At 29.3% G+C, this 19,680-nt stretch overlaps 4 protein-coding genes across 4 annotated transcripts; 2 read left to right on the top strand and 2 right to left on the bottom strand.

Moving 5' to 3' along the window:
• Positions 1-430: 430 nt before the first annotated feature.
• On the top strand, positions 431-1,767 carry LOC101508171 (F-box/kelch-repeat protein At1g26930-like). The gene has a single exon (XM_004508770.3). It carries the CDS (start codon positions 441-443, stop codon positions 1,614-1,616), a length of 1,176 nt encoding a protein of 391 aa, XP_004508827.1. The 5' UTR covers positions 431-440; the 3' UTR covers positions 1,617-1,767.
• A 2,848-nt stretch (positions 1,768-4,615) lies between these two features.
• Positions 4,616-6,661, bottom strand: LOC101514072 (small ribosomal subunit protein uS4y-like). The gene is made up of 3 exons (XM_004508699.4): positions 6,502-6,661; positions 6,016-6,397; positions 4,616-5,074 (listed from the first exon to the last, which is right to left on the bottom strand). The coding sequence occupies exons 1-3, from the start codon at positions 6,527-6,529 to the stop codon at positions 4,891-4,893; spliced, it is 594 nt and encodes a 197-aa protein (XP_004508756.1). The 5' UTR covers positions 6,530-6,661; the 3' UTR covers positions 4,616-4,890.
• A 5,901-nt stretch (positions 6,662-12,562) lies between these two features.
• On the top strand, positions 12,563-13,648 carry LOC101513734 (F-box/kelch-repeat protein SKIP11). Its single transcript, XM_073370953.1, has 2 exons — positions 12,563-12,714; positions 13,075-13,648. Exons 1-2 carry the CDS (start codon positions 12,563-12,565, stop codon positions 13,646-13,648), a joined length of 726 nt encoding a protein of 241 aa, XP_073227054.1.
• A 2,735-nt stretch (positions 13,649-16,383) lies between these two features.
• LOC101513421 (small ribosomal subunit protein uS4y-like) lies at positions 16,384-18,296 on the bottom strand. The gene is made up of 3 exons (XM_004508698.4): positions 18,142-18,296; positions 17,614-17,995; positions 16,384-16,836 (listed from the first exon to the last, which is right to left on the bottom strand). Exons 1-3 carry the CDS (start codon positions 18,167-18,169, stop codon positions 16,653-16,655), a joined length of 594 nt encoding a protein of 197 aa, XP_004508755.1. The 5' UTR covers positions 18,170-18,296; the 3' UTR covers positions 16,384-16,652.
• Positions 18,297-19,680: the final 1,384 nt, after the last annotated feature.

Here is a 19,680-nt window from a genome sequence, read left to right as displayed (position 1 = left end):
TCCCTACAATTTTAATGCATTTAAAATGATATATAAAAAGATGATAACATTGTAGATGTTTTGATCCTTGAATTTGAGTATGCATGTCATCATTGTTTTATTGAATTTTGTTTATGCGGTAAAATTCCCAATTTTTCTATTTGAACTCTTATTCTAGGTCACAATTAACCATCTAATTAGGAACATATGCATTTTAATGATAATATATCTCGTATGTGATTGTTATTTCGATTTTACTCTTGTTCTTTATGAATTAGTATAAGTGGTTGAATGCGCAAATCAACTTATATGATTTACGTGTGAATATGTTATATCTCGAAAGATTTAGTATGTGATTTTAGATGCATTTTAATTCATATATTCGTTAAAAATATTTAATTGATGTAAATTATCCACTTATTTTTCTTGATTTTGGTTTTCCAGTTAACTTTCAAAGTTATATGATCCTAAAGGAAATTGAAGAAAATATGTTGAAAAATTCAAGTGAAGTTCCAGGCGATCACATGAAAGGAGAAGGGAAAAACCACAAGAATGACCAAAATCATACAGGTGACTCAGGTCTGCTTATTCACCCGCTCGGTCGTGATACTTCAATACAATGTCTGGTTCGTTTGTCCAGGTTTGATTATTTCTCAATTGCTGCATTGAATCGAAGTTTTCGATCACTCATCCGATCTGGAGAATTGTATCAAATCAGGCAAAAAATGGGCATAATAGAACAATGGATTTACTTTTCTTGTGATGTCTTTAAATGGGAAGCCTTTGACCCTAATCATGGTCGGTTGATGCATTTGCCAAAAATGAATTCCAATGAATGCTTTATGCTTTCCGACAAGGAGTCATTGGGCGTTGGTACAGAGCTTCTTGTGTTTGGAAGGGAAATAATGGGTCCTGCCATTTATAAATATAGCATTCTGACAAATTCATGGTTGCAGGGCATGAAAATGAATACTCCTAGATGTTTATTTGGTTCTGCCAGCCTCAAAGAAATTGCAATATTAGCTGGTGGTTGTGATCAATATGGCAACATTTTGAGCTCTGTTGAGCTTTATAACTCAAATACTGGAACATGGGAGATTCTTCCAGACCTTAATACAGCTAGGAAAATGTGCTCTGGTGTATTTATGGATGACAAATTTTATGTCCTTGGTGGGGTTGGAGTTGGCAAAACAACACAACTAACATGTGGTGAGGAGTTTGATTTGAAGACAAGAAAATGGCGAAAAATACCCAACATGTGCCCTCCGAGAAATGGAGGAGATGGTGTGACTGAGACACCAGCAAGTGGTGAGGCACCTCCTCTGGTTGCAGTTGTAAACAATGTATTGTATGCTGCTGATTATGCAAGTCAAGAAATAAAAAGATATGTTAAAGAGATAAACTCATGGGTGACTATTGGAAGACTTCCTGAGCGAGTAACCTCGGTAAAGGGATGGGGAGTAGCGTTTCGAGCATGCGGAGATAAGCTAGTAGTCATAGGCGGTCCTAGTCTTCATGGTGAAACAGTGACAGAAGTTAATGCTTGGGTCGTAGATGAAGGCGCACCACAATGGAACTCTCTTGTTATAATTCAATCAGGTTGCTTTGTGTATAATTGTGCTGTGGTGGGATGTTGAGGTGTTTCTTTTTTATTTCTAGATAAAATTAATAATCTTCTATTTTCAAATACATGGATTTTGGCGTATGTGGTAATATAGGTAGGTTATCTTGTTGTGTTTAAGCCCAAAAAAGTTTGTACTAAAGGATTTGTATTCCAATGAACTTTATGTGAAGGGTGCCCTTTTCTTATTCAATAAAACAAATGTTATCGAAATTTGGTGATTGATGAATGCATATAAGCTAATATGTTTTGTGTGGGTAGGAAAATATGTATTTTTTTACTTTGAATTTGCACCAATGACCGAATCAACTATATCATTTATATTTGTTTTGTATCTATATTACATCATTAAGTTTCCTTTAAATGAAAAATGTAAACCTAATTAAGAAACTGAGGTGAGCTAAAAATGACAAGTGTTAACCAAGGGATGCATTTTACTACAATGAATTATCATTAATTTAAATTTATGATTCAGTTGCTTAAACTTATCTAATCATAAGTCCTTGTGAGTTTCTTTGGCACCCCTAAAATATTTTTTCATTATCATCGGATATTGAAGAATGATAAGGTTGAGTGATTTTAAATGTTTGAATTACTATTAGAATTAGAATTTCACAACATTTGGTTGAGTAAATTCAAATTATCAAATTTTCTAATGTTGAAATAAAATCAACATATTTGATAATACTAGTTCTAGGTGGAGATGCATTGACACGTGGTTTTTGTTATATATGAACTATGAGATATTATATATATTAAATTGTGGAAAATCGAGCCTTCTTTAAAAACCCTTCGACTCATTGTTTCCTTCTTTAACTTACCATTATATTTCTTTGAATTAGGAGAGAATCAAAAGATACGATTATGTAGACAAAAAAGTACGATCTTTTGGAGTAAAATTAGACGGAAGTTAGGTGCAAGGAGCTTTCATTGGCAACACTTCCTCCTTCGTTTAGTTACCACAATGTGTCCTAGTAAGCTTCATTTTTGCATATTTTTATTTGTATAGCCAATAAGTGTGTATTTATTATTCTGTCTACCGGTGAAAAAAATTGTATTGCCAAAACATCTGCAGAAGAGGATAAAACACACAGAATCCTAATAAAAAAAACAAACAAATTCACCTGCCTAATCTAAAAACTAAAAAATAACTATTCCTTGAGGTTTAACGATTGTAAACTTGGGTTCAAATCGAATACGTTATGGATTATCAGTCATTGAACTATTTAATTTTAGATCTTATATCATAGGACACTAACAACTTAACTCCTTGAGCAATTTAAAAACGAAAATTTTAAGTTGTACCTCTTACATTATATTCATACTCCCACAAATACCATAAAAATATATATTTGTCTTTGTATAAATTTTAAAATTTATCATTTTCACACTCTCACATTATTTCAGTTTTTTGATATATAAGTGAGTATCAATTTTTTTTTATTTTACTTAAAAACTTTTTTTAAGTTTTTTAGTAAAAATATATTTACCAGAAAAATTATTTTAAAAATTCTAATACCAAAAAAAATTATTTTGAAATTTTCCAAAACTACCGTAAAACTATTCTCAATATTTCTAAAATACAACTTATAACTGGAATATCTTTTTTAAGTTTTTTGGTAGTTACTATAAAATTTGAAACCACAAATTTTTTTAAAAAATTTATAATTTCTATTTTTATAATTATTTATTTATTTTTAACATTTTCAACCTTTTGTATACATTTTCAATCTTTTATATTAAACTTTTTTTTAAAAGATTTCCATAAACACGTTTTTAACGTCCTTTTTTAAATTTTACGATACAAATCTTTTGTATAGATTTTCAACCTTATATACTGAATTTTTTTAAAAAGATTTTTGGTACACATATTTTCAATCTTTTATATCAAAAATTTTATAAATAAAAAAATCGATAGTTTATAAAAATCTTTGACGTACCGAAAAACTTGAATTCCTTGGTCTGAAAATTTTTTAATTATAAAAAAAAAAAATTAAATTGATAAAATGTAAAAGAAAAATTAAGAGTAAATTTGCCATTTTTAAAATATAATGGTGGGGTATTGACTAAGCAATTCATGCTTTGAGCAGCCCAATTGCATTAGCCCACGATTCAGTTGTGATTGTAAATCATAAATAAATCACTGTTGCTATGTCAACCACAGTCTAATGGGTGGAATGGTCACATCAAATCAAACTGCAATGGACTATATAATTTTCAAAACAATAAAAACTTTTTTTTTATCTCTCTCTGTGATTTAGAGAATATTTATTTGTATAGTTGTAGAGAGTTAATAATGAGATAAATAAATAAATAAAAAGTTTTAGAGAACAAATCAGAGATATATGAATTATAAATCACTCATACATTATAGATTACAATATATTTTTAGTCCTTGAATATATTATTTTTTTTACTTTTAGGCATTGTAATTATTTTTGTTATTACTACCAAAAAATATACCTTTTTTTTGTTCTAATTGTTTTGTTTTAGTCAAAATTGACTTCAATAAAATGTTGCATGTAGAATATTCAATTTTAGTTTTTTAACCTAAAGTGTAAAACGAAACTACAAAGACCTAGCTGTGGGAGTAGGAACCTCGCTGGTATGTGAGAGTCACATATTTAACTTAAGATAATATTATCTATCTAGCTGTGGGAGGAGGTAATAAATTCATTATATGTAGGAAATATGACATATATAGAACCTATTAGATCTACCATTTATTTGCATAAATTGGTAAGGTTAGTCAGAATCACAAATAAAAACAAACAAGGCACAATTGGTGCAAGGAGCAACAAATTTGAACGCAGCGCTGGTTCAGAATTAACCTCATTACAAATTCTTCGACCTTTGAAAGTGTATTCGTTTGCGTTAAATGTGGGGAGTTAGGCTACAAATTACCAACTATTTATCATCCAGCTAACTTGTATGAAGAATAAAAAGTTTCCAATTCAGTTCACAAGCATGTGTTATCATAAAAACAACTAGCAGGACCTGCTCTACGAAGTATAGTTGGATCAAAAACTTGGATACTCAATGCATTTAGAGTGCTATGAAATATTATGTGAAATAACATTAAGCCTAAACCCAGAGATGATCACAGGTATTGCGGCAAAACTTCATATTTGGGAAAAGGAAAGTTTAAAAAACAACATATCTCAGGATATAATTCCTCACACGAGAAACAAGGATAGAAAAATTACACGAGTCATGCATATGATAGACAAAAAAAATCTACGACAGATAAAAAGGTTGGTAGAAGGATCTAAACAAAAGAAATTCATAATCTAATCTTCATCCTCCTCATCTCCATCACCACCAGCAGCCTTCTTAGCAGCAGCCTTGAGGTTCCTTCGCTTCACGCGACCAGGACGACCACCACCAAGAGGACTTGTGAGTGAGAAGTCAATGTGCTTCTGTGAATCAACTCTCACCATGAACGATGGGATGTTGACCACCTGCCTTCCAACCCTGTGTCAACCACAAAATAACATTATAATCAATTACAAATATATTCCACTGATAATAATAAATAAATAAACTAGGGAAACTCACAAGCATATCAAAATATATAAAACAAGGCTTCATCCAGAGTAACAACATAGAATAACATAACAATCAGTGAACAACATAGAATATATTTAGTACCCCAATAGCAGCAAGGAAAAAGGGGAAGTCGCCAAAGAGGAGTCGAAAATACATTAGCTATAGGTATCAGATCATCAAAGGTACAAGTTATAAGCAAGTATGAGGCTGTAGTCACAAAACATGAATTAAACTAAAGAGACCAAGCAAAGCCTTGGTAGAACAAAAAGATCATTGAACATTATTATCAAATACATTAAATACTTTTGCTAGTTTCACCCCTGTTTCCAGTTTTTTTATTGGAAACATCCAATGATACTTAGTGGGTATGAACTAATAGAATTGAACATTATTTTCAAATAAATTAAAGACTTTAGCTAGTTCAACCCCTTTTTCTACAGTATTTTTTTTGAAACAGCCAATGATATGTTAGTAATTGTTAGAATTACGCTGAGGTTGGGAATCAAACCATTAATCTCCTTATCACACCACTCATTAGCTCACCCATCCCAGCCACTAACCCAACCTTATATATCCTAATAGGTTTCAAATAACCTATTTTAGTGTAAATGGAAAACAAGGTTAAACTAGCACCAATGTAAATTAAATACACCAAAACACAATTCAAAAGGCACAAGACACGGAAAGCATAGAGAATAGCAAGAAGCAAATCTAAAATTGTTAGAAACATCCAATGATCTAAACATCATCTACATTACACAACAACATTTAGTAATTTCATTGGAAGATTAGGAATATTCTCAACAGTGAATGCATAATTCATAACTAAATTGAATAATAATAATAGTAATAATAAAGTGAGGTACCTAATGTGCCTTTGCCTAATAAGAACCCTAGCATGATGAATAGACTTAGCCATTCCAGATTTGAAGACAAGAGTCTGAAGGCGGCGCTCAAGAAAGTTTTCAACAGTAAGAGCCAAAACATAATCGAGCTTGTTCTGAGTTTCATCGAGGAGACCGTAACGAAACATTCTCCTTAAAAGTGCTTCACCCTCAAAGATCCGACGAGGATTCTTCTCGTCCAATGTAAGAAGATTCCTTGCATTGTTACGGATACGGCTAAGAGCGTACTGTACCCTCCAAAGCTCCCTTTTGCACCGAAGACCGTACTCTCCCACAAGCTTCAACTCAGCATCCAAACGTTCCTTCTCGTATGGACGACGAGGCTTCTTGAATGTTTTCCCATCTGTTCAATCAAAATTAAACCTTTTCTGTCAATTCGAGTATCGATTTCATTTCAAATCCTTGAATTTCAGATCAGAGTAACAGAAGAGATAGAGAGATACTCACAGTTTCGGTAAAAGGAAACGTGCACCATGTTCTTCCCTTCCGCTGCCGCCGGTTGCTCTTGTTGCCGCCGCCCTAGGGTTTTGCTGAAAGTTAGAGTTAGAAGGTTATGTTTCTCTTATTATTATCTGATTTTTTGTAACCGGGCTTTTCTCTTTTTTTTTTTTACTTCCGGGGTTTTTTAAAGGCCCACTTATCAACGGGTTACTATTAATCCTTTTTACAATTTTTCTTTTTATAAATAAAATTTAATGTGACTTAGTTTAAGGTTGGAAAAATCTTGAAGTTAAGTTCTGAATTTTAATCTAAGAAAAATTTTTAATTTAATAATATTGATATTTGTCATTTAAATTATAAATTTTTTTATTCACGATATTAGTTCTTATATGTAAGAAAGACCCTCTTGTAAAAATACCCTTGATTAAAGTGTTAGTTATTTTTCTTTTATAACACTATCCTTGATTAATATAAATAGTTAAAAGATTAAATGTTTTTCATTCTTAATAATTGAAGGATAGTTTTTAAAGAATAATAATATTATTGACAAAGTTAATGTGAATTTTTTTTTATAACTTTTGTGCAATAATTAACCACATATTACATATAGGATGAATGTAGTATACTCTTATAATAGACTGAATGGTGTGTTTGAAATATCAAATGTGTGTAGGGATGTTCTTGAGTACCGATAAATCTGCAAATTCGTTCAATCAAATTAATTCAATGTATATTTTGACTCAATGAGTTCAAATTTAGTTCTATTATGAATCAACTTGTTTAAATTCAATGATGTTCGGTTCGGAAAACGAATTTGATATTTTGATTTCGGATACCTGCAAATTCAACTAATTGACATGACATATACATTTTTATTTATTTTTACTATTATTGACATATAATTATAATTTAGTTATTGAATTTTATTTAAGGATTTGTTGTTAATTTAATTAATTTAAGTATTTTGTTATGTTTGTTCATGTATTTTAAGTATTAAATAAAATATTCTAATAGAATTTTATGATCTCTATGATATTCAATTATTTAAATTTAATTATATTTTTTAAAATAAATTTTTTTTTATGATCGCGAAGTTAATCCAACCCATCCGCTCTTAATTAAAGTGTTTTGGTTCAAGTTTGATGTAAAACTCACAAGTTAATAACTCACCTAATTCAAGTAAAATTGATTGGTTCCTATTAAATTCGATCAAAACTAATCCAACTCAACTCGTACACACCCTAGATCTGTGGATATAAACATCTAATTAAAAAATTTGATGCCCAAACTTTTTGTTTAATCAACTGCCTCGACTATGTAGCCATGTAGGTCTATTGAGTAAAAAATAAAAAACAACTAAACATAATTACAATTTTGATCTCTTTATTTTCATCAATTCATATAATTGGTTTCCTATTGTAAAAGTCAACAATTTTAGTTCCTTCCTCATACTTTAAACTAAAAAAAGACGATTTAATGTATTTTAAATGATGCGTCATATAATTTTATGATATAGAATCGTGTATTAATTATTCATATGTCATTAATTAAATTACAAAAATGAAAAATTATTGAAATTGAAAGTTAAAATATTAAAGATTTTTTTGCAATTTCATAGTTATTAATAATTATATATCATCATAACATATGTCCCATAATATAAAGCATGTCACATCGTTATTTAAAATAAAAAAATTATAATAGGAGAGTTGATCTTGTGAATTGTAAAAAATAAAGAAATTAAAACTAGTATTAATCTAAATAATTATGTATGCTTATACTACTTACTACTTGCAAGTTTATTTTAGATTTATTTATTAGGTCCCGGGAATATTTGAAATTTTTTTAACAATTTTTCTCAATTAAAATAAATAAGAAATTAGGCCCTTTAACTTATAATAATTTATAACTACAGTTAAGATAAAAGGGGCTTTTGATCCAATCTAATATGAGCAAGGGTGACTGATAATCTGGTCATATGCATTAATTTTTTACTCTGTAGACTGTGGTTTTTTTTTTTTTTTCTACTCTTTGTATTTATGTTTTGTTTCCAGCACATGTGGTGCTTGGACTTACCTTAAAGATCCTTTTAATATAAGGATAAAAAGATTTATTATATCAATAACTTCAACATCGTGTCCTAAATATAAATTTACAATTTTATAATTATTTATATGAATTTTTTGTAATATTTATTATTTCAATTATAGACTAAAAAAAATTCATTATTTTTTATACGTATTCAATTATAAATATTCAACAATCTATAAATTTAAAAATTTTGACCCTATAGTTTTAAAAGAAAAAATATTGAACTACACAAACTTTGATATATTTTATTATATAATTTTTATGAATATGGTGAAGATGTTCGTATCTTTTTCAAAATTTCTCAAACTTCGAAACTATTTTTAAAAATAAAATTATTAATAACAGTGTTATCATAAAATAAAATAAAAAGATTAACTTGTACAAATTTAATAAAATAAAATATTAAACCGAAAAAATAAATATAGAGGCATTACATAAAATAAGATAAATGACTTCGGATACAATGTCGCCACAATTTATTTAATTTATTTATGGCTTTAGAAAATATAATTGTTTTTTCATTTAAAATATGAAAAATAAATAAATATGCATTGTAATAGACGGGAAATATTAAAAAAAATAAAAAATAAAAAATATTATTATTCGATTAAAGTAACAGAAAGTTTTCCAAATACGGTTTTTGGAATAAGTTTTCCAAAAATGTTCTGTTTTGCTTTTTTTACGAAAGTTTTCCAAAATCAATAGAAAAAATATTTCTCAAAAAAATAAAAGTCAAATAATAAATGCACTTTCCCATAATACATTGATATTTTGTATGTTCGTTAATATTACTTTTGTCTTCCATCATTTAATAGCTTTTTTAAAAAACTCTGATCACTTTTGTAGTCAAACTTTACATTTAAAGGATTTCAGTATTTTGTTAAATAAAAATAAATTAAACTATCATAATAAACTGAGTTTTTCAATTAAAATTTTAAAAAAATAATAAATAATATATTTTAATTTTCTAGGTCATTAGTAATTTTGAGTGAAAAAAAACATTAGTAATTTTTACATTTAATTATTTCATAATTTGAATTAAAGATTTAATGGGGATTTTATTATATGTGTAAATGGTTGTACATTAACAGTTACTATGAGTCATTGATTATAAAATTAACGGATGAAAATTACAATTATGTGGTGAAAAAAATATCATTAATTCTTATTAACTGATAATAGAAATTTGGTTTATACTATCAATACATAAACTGACATAAATAGCAAAAACAAAAAATTGATAAAAAAAAAAAGAAGAAAAAGAAACAAAACAAAAAATAAATTGAAAAAAAGATGAACTATTAAGCAGTGTAACAAGTTCACAACACATGTATGTAGTATGCTTAGGATTGTAATCCCAGATAACAAGTTGCATAATAGCAGCAGAAAGCTTAGAGACCTATTTTAATAATAATATATTTGTTTGATTATTTATTATTTTTTATTATAAATAAACGACACTATTGACACAGACAACACAAACTATCTCACAGAAAATACAACATCCAACATTAATGACATAAAATTTTTACTCGTAGATAATGATAAAGTTGTAGGTAGAGAGCGAGAGAGAACTAAAGTCGTCCTAAATTGAAACACAATTGATTCAATATCTTAATTATTTAGACTAAATATGTAAGTTTTTCACATACTTCTCTCTTTGTATTTTTTATTTACTATTTCTCTTTATAACTTTTTTCTTAAAAATTTAAGGTATATAAAATAAAATAGAAAAATAGTCTAAAAATGAAAATGTTTCTCGTCATTATTTGATTGAATTTGTTTATTCATTAAACTTTCTAATTTTTTTATATGAGTTCCAATTCTAGGTCAAATGTGAATCTAAGCATCTGATTTGGAAAATATCTATATTAACGGCACTATATCTCGATTGATATTTTCATTTTCATTTTTGTTCTTGATGAGCTTAAATCATAAATTGGATGTGCATATCAATTTTTTATTTACTATACAAGTAATTTTAGATCTTATATCATAGTACACTAACAACTTAACTCCAATTTTTGAGCAATTTAAAAGAGAGAAATTTTAACATCTACCTCAACAAATGCGATGAAATGACATATTTATTATAGTATAAATATTAAAAAAAATTATTTTTTACCATCATATCATTTCAGTTTTTTAATATACAAGTGAGTACCAATTCTTTTTATTTTACTGAAAAACCTTTTTCAAATTTTTTGGCCCTTAATTTACACTCTGAAATTTATTTTTTAAGTTTTCTGATACAAATGTATTTATCAGAAAACTTATTTTCAAGATTTTTATTATTTTTCTTTCATTATTATTCAATTAAATGTTAACAATATTTAATAATTCTAAAAAAAGTATATCTATTTTTTTTTAAAGATCAACCATTACAAAATACCCACAAACAAAAAATATCCAAGATATTAAGTTTAACATTTCTCTTAAAAAAATATTTTAACGTTGAACATTTTTAAAAAATCTACAATACTCGACCATCCTCAAAAAGTTTTGTAACATTTCCAAAAATAAATTGTAACAACAAACAACAATGCACCAAAAATATTAAATATGTGTTATCTGGTTCATAGCTACAATAGATAGTAGTGATTTGAAGGCTAAAGAAGACAAATAAAAAATTAGAAGATTTATTTAACAAGACATTTTTTTGAGACCTTTTATTATAAAAACCAATTATTATTTTTATTTATTGTCGCGGACCAAATTGTCCATTTATAATTCTTGTTAAAGTTTTTTATTTTTTTAGATAAACGTTCTTGTTAAAGATTTACTTCACCTTTTGGGAAGATTGTTGAAGTACAGATTAACTTGTCTTGGTATTTTTTTCTAAACTAAAAATAAGTTAAATTAGATCTCACAGTTTTTTTAGGTCCCAAATAAGACCACATTTTTTTAAACAATATAGAAGAAAAGAGAAAGACACATAATATTAAATAAGTTTTTAAAGTTGGAGTTATTGTGGAAAGAAAGAAAGAGAGAGAGAAAAAAAAAGTTAAAAAAAGAAAAGAACAATTTAGAAGTATAACAAATTCACATTTGTAAGTAATCTCATTGGTTGTTGGAGTGCATTCAGGATTACAATCCCAAAGAGTGAGTTAAATAATAGCTACAGAAGACTCAAATGTCTTTTTTTTTCAATAATAATAATAATTATATTTGATTGTTTATTATTATTATTATTATTATTATTATTATTATTATTATTATTATTATTATTATTATTATTATTATTATTATTATTATTATTATTATTATTATTATTATTATTGTTGCTACAAATAAACAATACTATTGACGCAGACACCACAAGCCTTCACACAATTAGCATAACACCTAAAATTAGTGTCATAGAATCTTCACTCGCAGATAATAGAGTAGTTGTAGGTGTGAGTAAGAGAGAACCATAAGTGCACCAAATTGAAAAATACTCGATTTAATATCGTAATTATTTATTCTGAATTTGTAAGTTGTTTCTGCGATTTATCTGTTTGTAATTTTTTTTATATACTATTTCTCTATTTTAAAATTTTCCCAAGATGATAACATTGTAGATGTTTTGATCCTTGAATTTGAGTATGCATGTCATCATTGTTTTATTGAATTTTGTTTATGCGGTAAAATTCCCAATTTTTCTATTTGAACTCTTATTCTAGGTCACAATTAACCATCTAATTAGGAACATATGCATTTTAATGATAATATATCTTGTTTGTGATTGCTATTTCAATTTTTACTCTTGTTCTTGATGAATTAGTATAAGTGGTTGGATGCACAAATCAATTTATATGATTTACGGGTAAATATGTTATATCCCAAAAGATTTAGTACGTGGTTCTAGATGTATTTTAATTCATATATTCATTAAAAATATTTAATTGATGGAAATTGTCCAATTATTTTTCTTGATTTTGGTTTTTTAGTAAATTTTCAAAATCATACGATTCTACTGGAAATAGAAGAAAATATGTCAAAAAATTCAAGTGAAGTTCCAAATGATCCCATGAAAAGAGAAGGGAAAAATAACAAGAATGACCAAAATCATACAGGTGACTCGAATCTTCTTATTCATCAGCTTGATCGTGATACTTCAATCCAATGTTTGGTTCGTTTATCCAGGTCTGATTATTTATCAATTGCTGCATTGAATCGAAGTTTTCAATCACTCATCTGATCTGGAGAATTGTGTCATATTAGGAAAACAATGGGCATAATAGAACAATGAGTTTACTTTTCTTGTGATGTCTTTAAATGGGAGGCCTTTGACCCTAATAATGGTCGGTTGATGCATTTGCCAAAATTGAATTCCAATGAATGCTTTATGCTTTCTGACAAGGAGTCACTGGGCGTTGGTACAAAGCTTCTTGTGTTTGGAAGGGAAATAATGGGTCCTGCCATTTATAAATATAGCATTCTGACAAATTCATGGTTGAATGGAATGAAAATGAATACTCCTAGGTGATTATTTGGTTCTGCTAGCCTCAAAGAAATTGCAATATTAGGTGGTGGTTGTGATCAATATGGCAACATTTTGAGCTCTGCTGAGCTTTATAACTCAGATATTGGAACATGGGAGATTCTTCCAGACCTTAATACAGCCAGGAAAATATGGTCTAGTGTATTTATGGATGACAAATTTTATGTTCTTGGTGGGGTTGGAGTTGACAAAACAACACAACTAACATGTGGTGAGGAGTTTGATTTGAAGACAAGAAAATGGCGGAAAATACCTAACATGTGCCCTTCGCGACATGGAGGAGATGGTGTGATTGAGACACCAACAAATGGTGAGGCACCTCCTCTGGTTGCAGTTGTAAACAATGTATTGTATGTTGCTGATTATGCAAGTCAAGAAGTAAAAAGGTATGTTAAAAACATAAATTCATGGGTTACTATTGGAAGACTTCTTGAGCGAGTAACCTCAGTAAATGGATGGGGAGTAGCGTTTCGAGCATGCGGAGATAAGCTAGTAGTCATAGGCAGTCCTAGTATTCATGGTGAAACAGTGACAAAAGTTAATGCTTGGGTCGTAGATGAAGGCACATCACAATGAAACTCTCTTGTTATAATTCAATTAGGTTGCTTTGTGTATAACTGTGTTGTGATGGGATGTTGAGGTGTTTCTTTTTTATTTCTAGATAAATTTATCAATCATGAATTTTTAAAGAGATGAATTTTGAAATATGGGGTTATTCCATCCTATACTTTTGGGAGAAATTCAGATCCTATAAAATTCATTGATGCATTCTTAGTTTTAATTGTCATTAATGTTCTCTTATTTTTATTGTGTTCATAAGACTGAGTCTTTTTCTGTAAATGACCATGTGGAGTTGTTTCGCTACGACTGCAACACAAATGCAATTTGAATGCAATTCTCAACAAAATCAAATATGAAAACTGTGACTATGATTCAACACCTCTCTTTCATTAATGTTTTTGATCTATCTAACCATGGAAGACCATGAAATTTTTAGATTACATGACTTGGTACGATCAAATCATATAAATCTTTTGGTGTCTGACCCCAAACAAAATTTTATAAAATGATTTGTAATTTGACTAACCTAGTTTTGATGGGGTGCCTTTTTTTTTTCGAGACTAGTAGTAAGAGGTGGTTTTATTTTTTGGTCTAGTAAGAGGTGCCTTTTTAGTATTCAACATATTTTTGACGGATTTATCATTCAGCAAAATTAATGTTATGCAAATTTGTTGAATGAATATGTGTTGTGGCGGAGCTTTTAAAAAAATATAAATCATGAGAAAAATTAATCAATTCCTCATATCTTTAACCTAAATTTTAATTGTGAGTTTCCTAAGATGTAAAAAATAAATTAATAGTTTAATAGATTTAACAATTTAATTAAAATCAAATTTTTTTTTTGATTTTTTTAGATATAGTTTTACGCTATTCAAATCAACCACTGATATTTAAATAAAATGATTATATTTTATTTCATATTATATCAATTAGGGGTGGACAAAGTTCAGTTCTGAACTAGAACCGTTTGAAAATTGAATCAAATTGGTTTTCAATTTGGAAAAACTGAACTGAACCAGTTTTCAGTTCAAAGAACCGAACTGAACCGATTTATAAAAGTGGTGCACCGGTTTATTATTTTGAACCGAACCGATTTAACTTAATTTTTTTGTTCATATAGGCCAAAATTTATATAATTATCCCTAATTACTTCTAAAAAAAATTCGGTTCAAATTTTTTGAAATAAAAACCGGTTCAGTTCGGTTTTTTGAATTGAAAAACCAATTCAGTTCAGTTTTAGTTTTACAAAATCAGTTCGAAAACAATTCGGTTCTTAAACCAGTTCAGTTCAAAACCAGTTCGGTTCGGTTTGACAGTTTGGTTCAATTTTTGATTTTTTTGAACACCCCTAATATCAGTAAGATTATCTTAAAAAATGTGTTTCAAAGAATTACATCAAATTTTAGAAGAAAATCATTGTCTAATGAATCTTTATATAAAAATCAGTTATTTAATTTATGATTTTATTGCTTAAACTTTTCTAATCATATAATCCTTGCGAATTTCTTTTGAACCCCAAAATCTTCCATAATCATTGGTGGGGATGAAGAATGATTAGGTTGAGTGATTAACATTTTGCTATTGTTTGAATTATTATTAGGATTTCACTACATTTGGTAGGCTAAATGCAATTAATTATTTGGCTGTTTTTTTTCTTTCTTATCTCTACTTTGACTAATTTCTCAATGACAAATATTATACATATATATATTATTTATAAGGCATGCTAGTTCTCATTGTATATATATATTTCTCAATGGCTAATTTTCTCAATGAAAATAGGGTTGGGACAAGGAAAACAAATTGCTGCGAATAGAAAGATAATTTCAACTCCAACAAAAAAATAGGTGCGACTTTTTTCGATTAGTCAGAGGCAGAAATAATACTGCAAAACCTACCCATAGTGGCGATCTAAATTTCAACTCAAACAAAAAACGAGTATGATTTTTCTTGATTAGTCGGGGGCGGAAATGAAACTGCAGAAAATTACATAACAAAGTTGTTACAAAAAGTGTATGCTGGAAGTCCAACGAATTAACACATTTTAAAACAATGAGTTTGTACTAAATAGTATGTATAGTTACAAATTGAGAGTGGTGGAACACACGACTAAATTGTTTTGGAAATAATATTTGTAGTATAAACGACAAATTTCATATTGAAAATAGAGAACTTAGTTGCATTACATTGATATGGTGAAATCTGCTGCCGATGAAGAGAACCATAGCAGTAGGAGAGAACGATTATCACTAGTGTTTCAAATGATTTTAATTAACAGATGGAAAAATAATAATAATAATTAACAGATGCTTAGAACAGTCAATTATCTACCAACCATCGTGTATTTTAATTTATTGCGCAAATTTGTACAGCATTCAATTACCTGCCAACCCATCCGCCAGAATCAGAACATAGACCATGCACAACTGGAGCAAGAATCAACAAAATTGCAACACAAATTCAGAATTACCATCATTACAAATTCATCTACATTTGGAAGTGTATTCAACAAGGCCTTGCACCTGAACCACAGTTTCATTGTGTTAAATGTTTAGGAATTAGACTACAAATCACCAACAATAGATCATTAAGGTAAATTGTATAAAATTATAAAAACTCTTCAAATCAAGTTCACAAGGAATATGTTACCATAAAGCCAGGACCGGTGACCTACAGTATAGTTTTTTTATAGACCATACGAAATATAGTTGAATCAACGACATGGTTTACTTAAGTCTGCAATCAAAAGATCAAAAAACAATATATCGATTCATTCAAACTGCTATGAAACATTATGAGAAATACCATTAAGCCTAATCCCAGAGATTATCACAGGAAATGGAGCAAAACTTCATATTCGAGAAAAGGAAAGTTAAAAAACAACATCTCTCAAGCAAAGATTTCCTCACACAAGAAACAAGGATCGAAAAATTACAAGAGTCATGCATGATAGACAAAAAAAAAATATACTAAGGATAAAAAGGCTGGTGCAAGGATTTAAACAAAAGAAATTCATAATCTAATCTTCATCCTCCTCATCTCCATCACCACCAGCGGCCTTCTTAGCGGCAGCCTTGAGGTTCCTTCGCTTCACACGACCAGGACGACCACCACCAAGAGGACTTGTGAGTGAGAAGTCAATGTGCTTCTGTGAATCAACTCTGACCATGAATGATGGGATGTTGACCACCTGCCTTCCAACCCTGTGTGAACAGCAACATAACATCATCATCAATTTCAAACAGTTCTCATTAACAATAATAAGTGAACAACATTAAACAAAATGAGGCTGAATCTAGAGTAACAAACATAGAATATATTAAGTGAAATTTTATGTGACCCTTATAGTAGGAAGGAAAAAGTGGAAGTCGTGTAAGAGTAGGTGAAAATACAATAGATATAGGTATGGGATCATCATATGTCAAATTTATAAGTATGAGGCAGTAGCCACAGCATGAATTGAACTAAAGAGACCACTTGGTATGCATGTATGCTTTCTTACATATATAATATGTATTCCAACTCTCGGTGAGTACAAACTAAAAGATCATTAAATATTATTATTATTATCAAATATATTAAAAAAGGACAAAAACACAAATATTACAAAGACACAAAACACAGAAAGCACGGATAATAACACAACACAAACACACCATTGTTAGAGACATCCATGGAATGATCTAAACTAATTGGCAAAACAAAAAAATCATCTCAAATAACATTGGCACATGAAGATTTCAAAATATACACATTGTGAAAGCAATTCTAAATGGCAAATCAAAATGTTTCAATAAAACCCTAATTAACATATCAACGAACATGGCAATGATAATACTAAGGACTTGGATTCACTGCCATAAAAAACAAGAACAGTTGGTTGAATAACAGAAAGATCAAATTTCAACTGAAGTATGTTTCATTACATACAAGTAACAATTCAACCAACAATTCCAATTTATTATTAACTGATAAGTTACCTGATGTGCCTTTGCCTAATAAGAACCCTAGCATGATGAATAGACTTGGCCATTCCAGATTTGAAGACAAGAGTCTGAAGGCGGCGCTCAAGAAAGTTTTCAACAGTGAGAGCCAAAACATAATCGAGCTTGTTCTGAGTTTCATCGAGGAGACCGTAACGAAACATTCTCCTTAAAAGTGCTTCACCCTCAAAGATCCGACGAGGATTCTTCTCATCCAATGTAAGAAGATTCCTTGCATTGTTACGGATACGGCTAAGAGCGTACTGTACCCTCCAAAGCTCCCTTTTGCACCGAAGACCGTACTCTCCCACAAGCTTCAACTCAGCATCCAAACGTTCCTTCTCGTATGGACGACGAGGCTTCTTGAATGTTTTCCCATCTGTTCAATCAAAATTAACCTTTAATTCATTTTCAAATCAATCGTTCTACGATCAGTGGAAAAATCAATCAAACAAATAGTAGATAAATGAATGAATGGATATGCAAGATAAAATGTTGATAACGGGATAATATATAGATACTAACAGTTTCGGTAAAAGGAAACGTGCACCATGATTCTTCCTGTCGCCGGGGGCTTCTCTGATTGATGCCGACCTAGGGTTTTACAGCATCTGAAAGATGGAATGATTCGTTTCTCTTATTAAGTGATGTTTTGTAATTGGGCTATTCATTTTAAGGCCCATTTATCAACGGGCTACTATTAACACTTTTCTAGGTTGTTGTATATTTTTTTTTTAGAATAGTCCACCATAAAGAGGAGGGTATTATAAATATTGGATATTCTATTTAAAAACTTTGCATGCAAACATTTTCAGTTTAATCTGTTAGCTCAGCTATGTAGGTCTATAATAGTTATAACTTATAACTCTGCAAATTTATTTTAGATTTGATTACTACTATGGTTCCTGGATTATTTGAAAAGATTTAACAAATGTTCTCATTTAAAATAATAAAAAAATTAAGTGCTTAAACTTATCAATAATTTATAACTATAAATAGGGTAAATAATTTATGTTTAAGTTTATTTAATTATATTTATGTTTAAGTTTATTTAATTAATTGTATATTTATATATATGTTTAATTATATCTATGTTTAAGTTTAAGTTTATTTAATTAATTATATATTGATATAAATGTTTAATTATATTTATTTTTAAGTTTAATTAATTAATTGTATATTTATATATATGTTTAATTATTTGTTTATTTATGTTTAAGTTTATTTAATTAATCTCAATTGTTCTGTAATTACTCGTAGGATCGTGGATCATTAAAAGTAATTACTCACGGATTGAAACTGAAGAAGTTTGCCGAAGTTCCTATGCCAGCTCCTGTAGAGCATTGGATTCAGAAATCTGAGATGATGCATCTATCTTCAGGCTACCTCACTATGGTTGATGCTGGTCTGATATTGCATTTGTTGAAAGATGGTACAGAAAGACCAGCTCATTTCATCTGTCATTTGGAGAGATGACTATCACCTTAGACGACGTAGCGACTCTCCTTCACATGGTAAATTTTTTTATGCACCTTTGAATACGAATACTAATAATGCTGCAAGAGTTGCACATGAGTACTTAAGTGCAACATGGGAGGAAGCATGTGCTGAGATTAGTTATAACAAGTGTGCCCAATATAGATTGCAATGGTTGCGTGATTTATATAGTCGTCTCATTCAAACTAACTAGTTTGAGTGTGCGGCTAGAACATACCTGTTGCATTTAGTTGGCTGCACTATTTTCGTCGATAAAGCACATACGCGTGTTGAGGCGAAATACATTACTCTTTTTATTGATTTACATCGCTATCGAGACTATTCGTGGGCTTCCGCGACATTGATTTTTCTTTATGACAACCTGGGAGATGGAGCTGTCCACGACACTCGACAGGTGGGAGGTTACATGACCCTACTACAGGTATATCATTTATATTAAGTTGTGTCATTTATTTGTTTAATTATTAATTTAATTATTACGTTGTGTTATTTTATATATATCATGTTAATTATGTTGCAGTGTTGGATTTACGAGCACTTCCCTAGGATTTGTAAGCGGGGTGATAA

The sequence above is a fragment of the Cicer arietinum genome, chromosome 7 (assembly GCF_000331145.2).
Source record: "Cicer arietinum cultivar CDC Frontier isolate Library 1 chromosome 7, Cicar.CDCFrontier_v2.0, whole genome shotgun sequence".
NCBI classification, from domain to species: Eukaryota; Viridiplantae; Streptophyta; class Magnoliopsida; order Fabales; family Fabaceae; genus Cicer; species Cicer arietinum.
The sequence above is the reverse complement of the archived record's forward strand: the minus strand, read 5'-3'. Positions and strand labels throughout refer to the sequence as shown.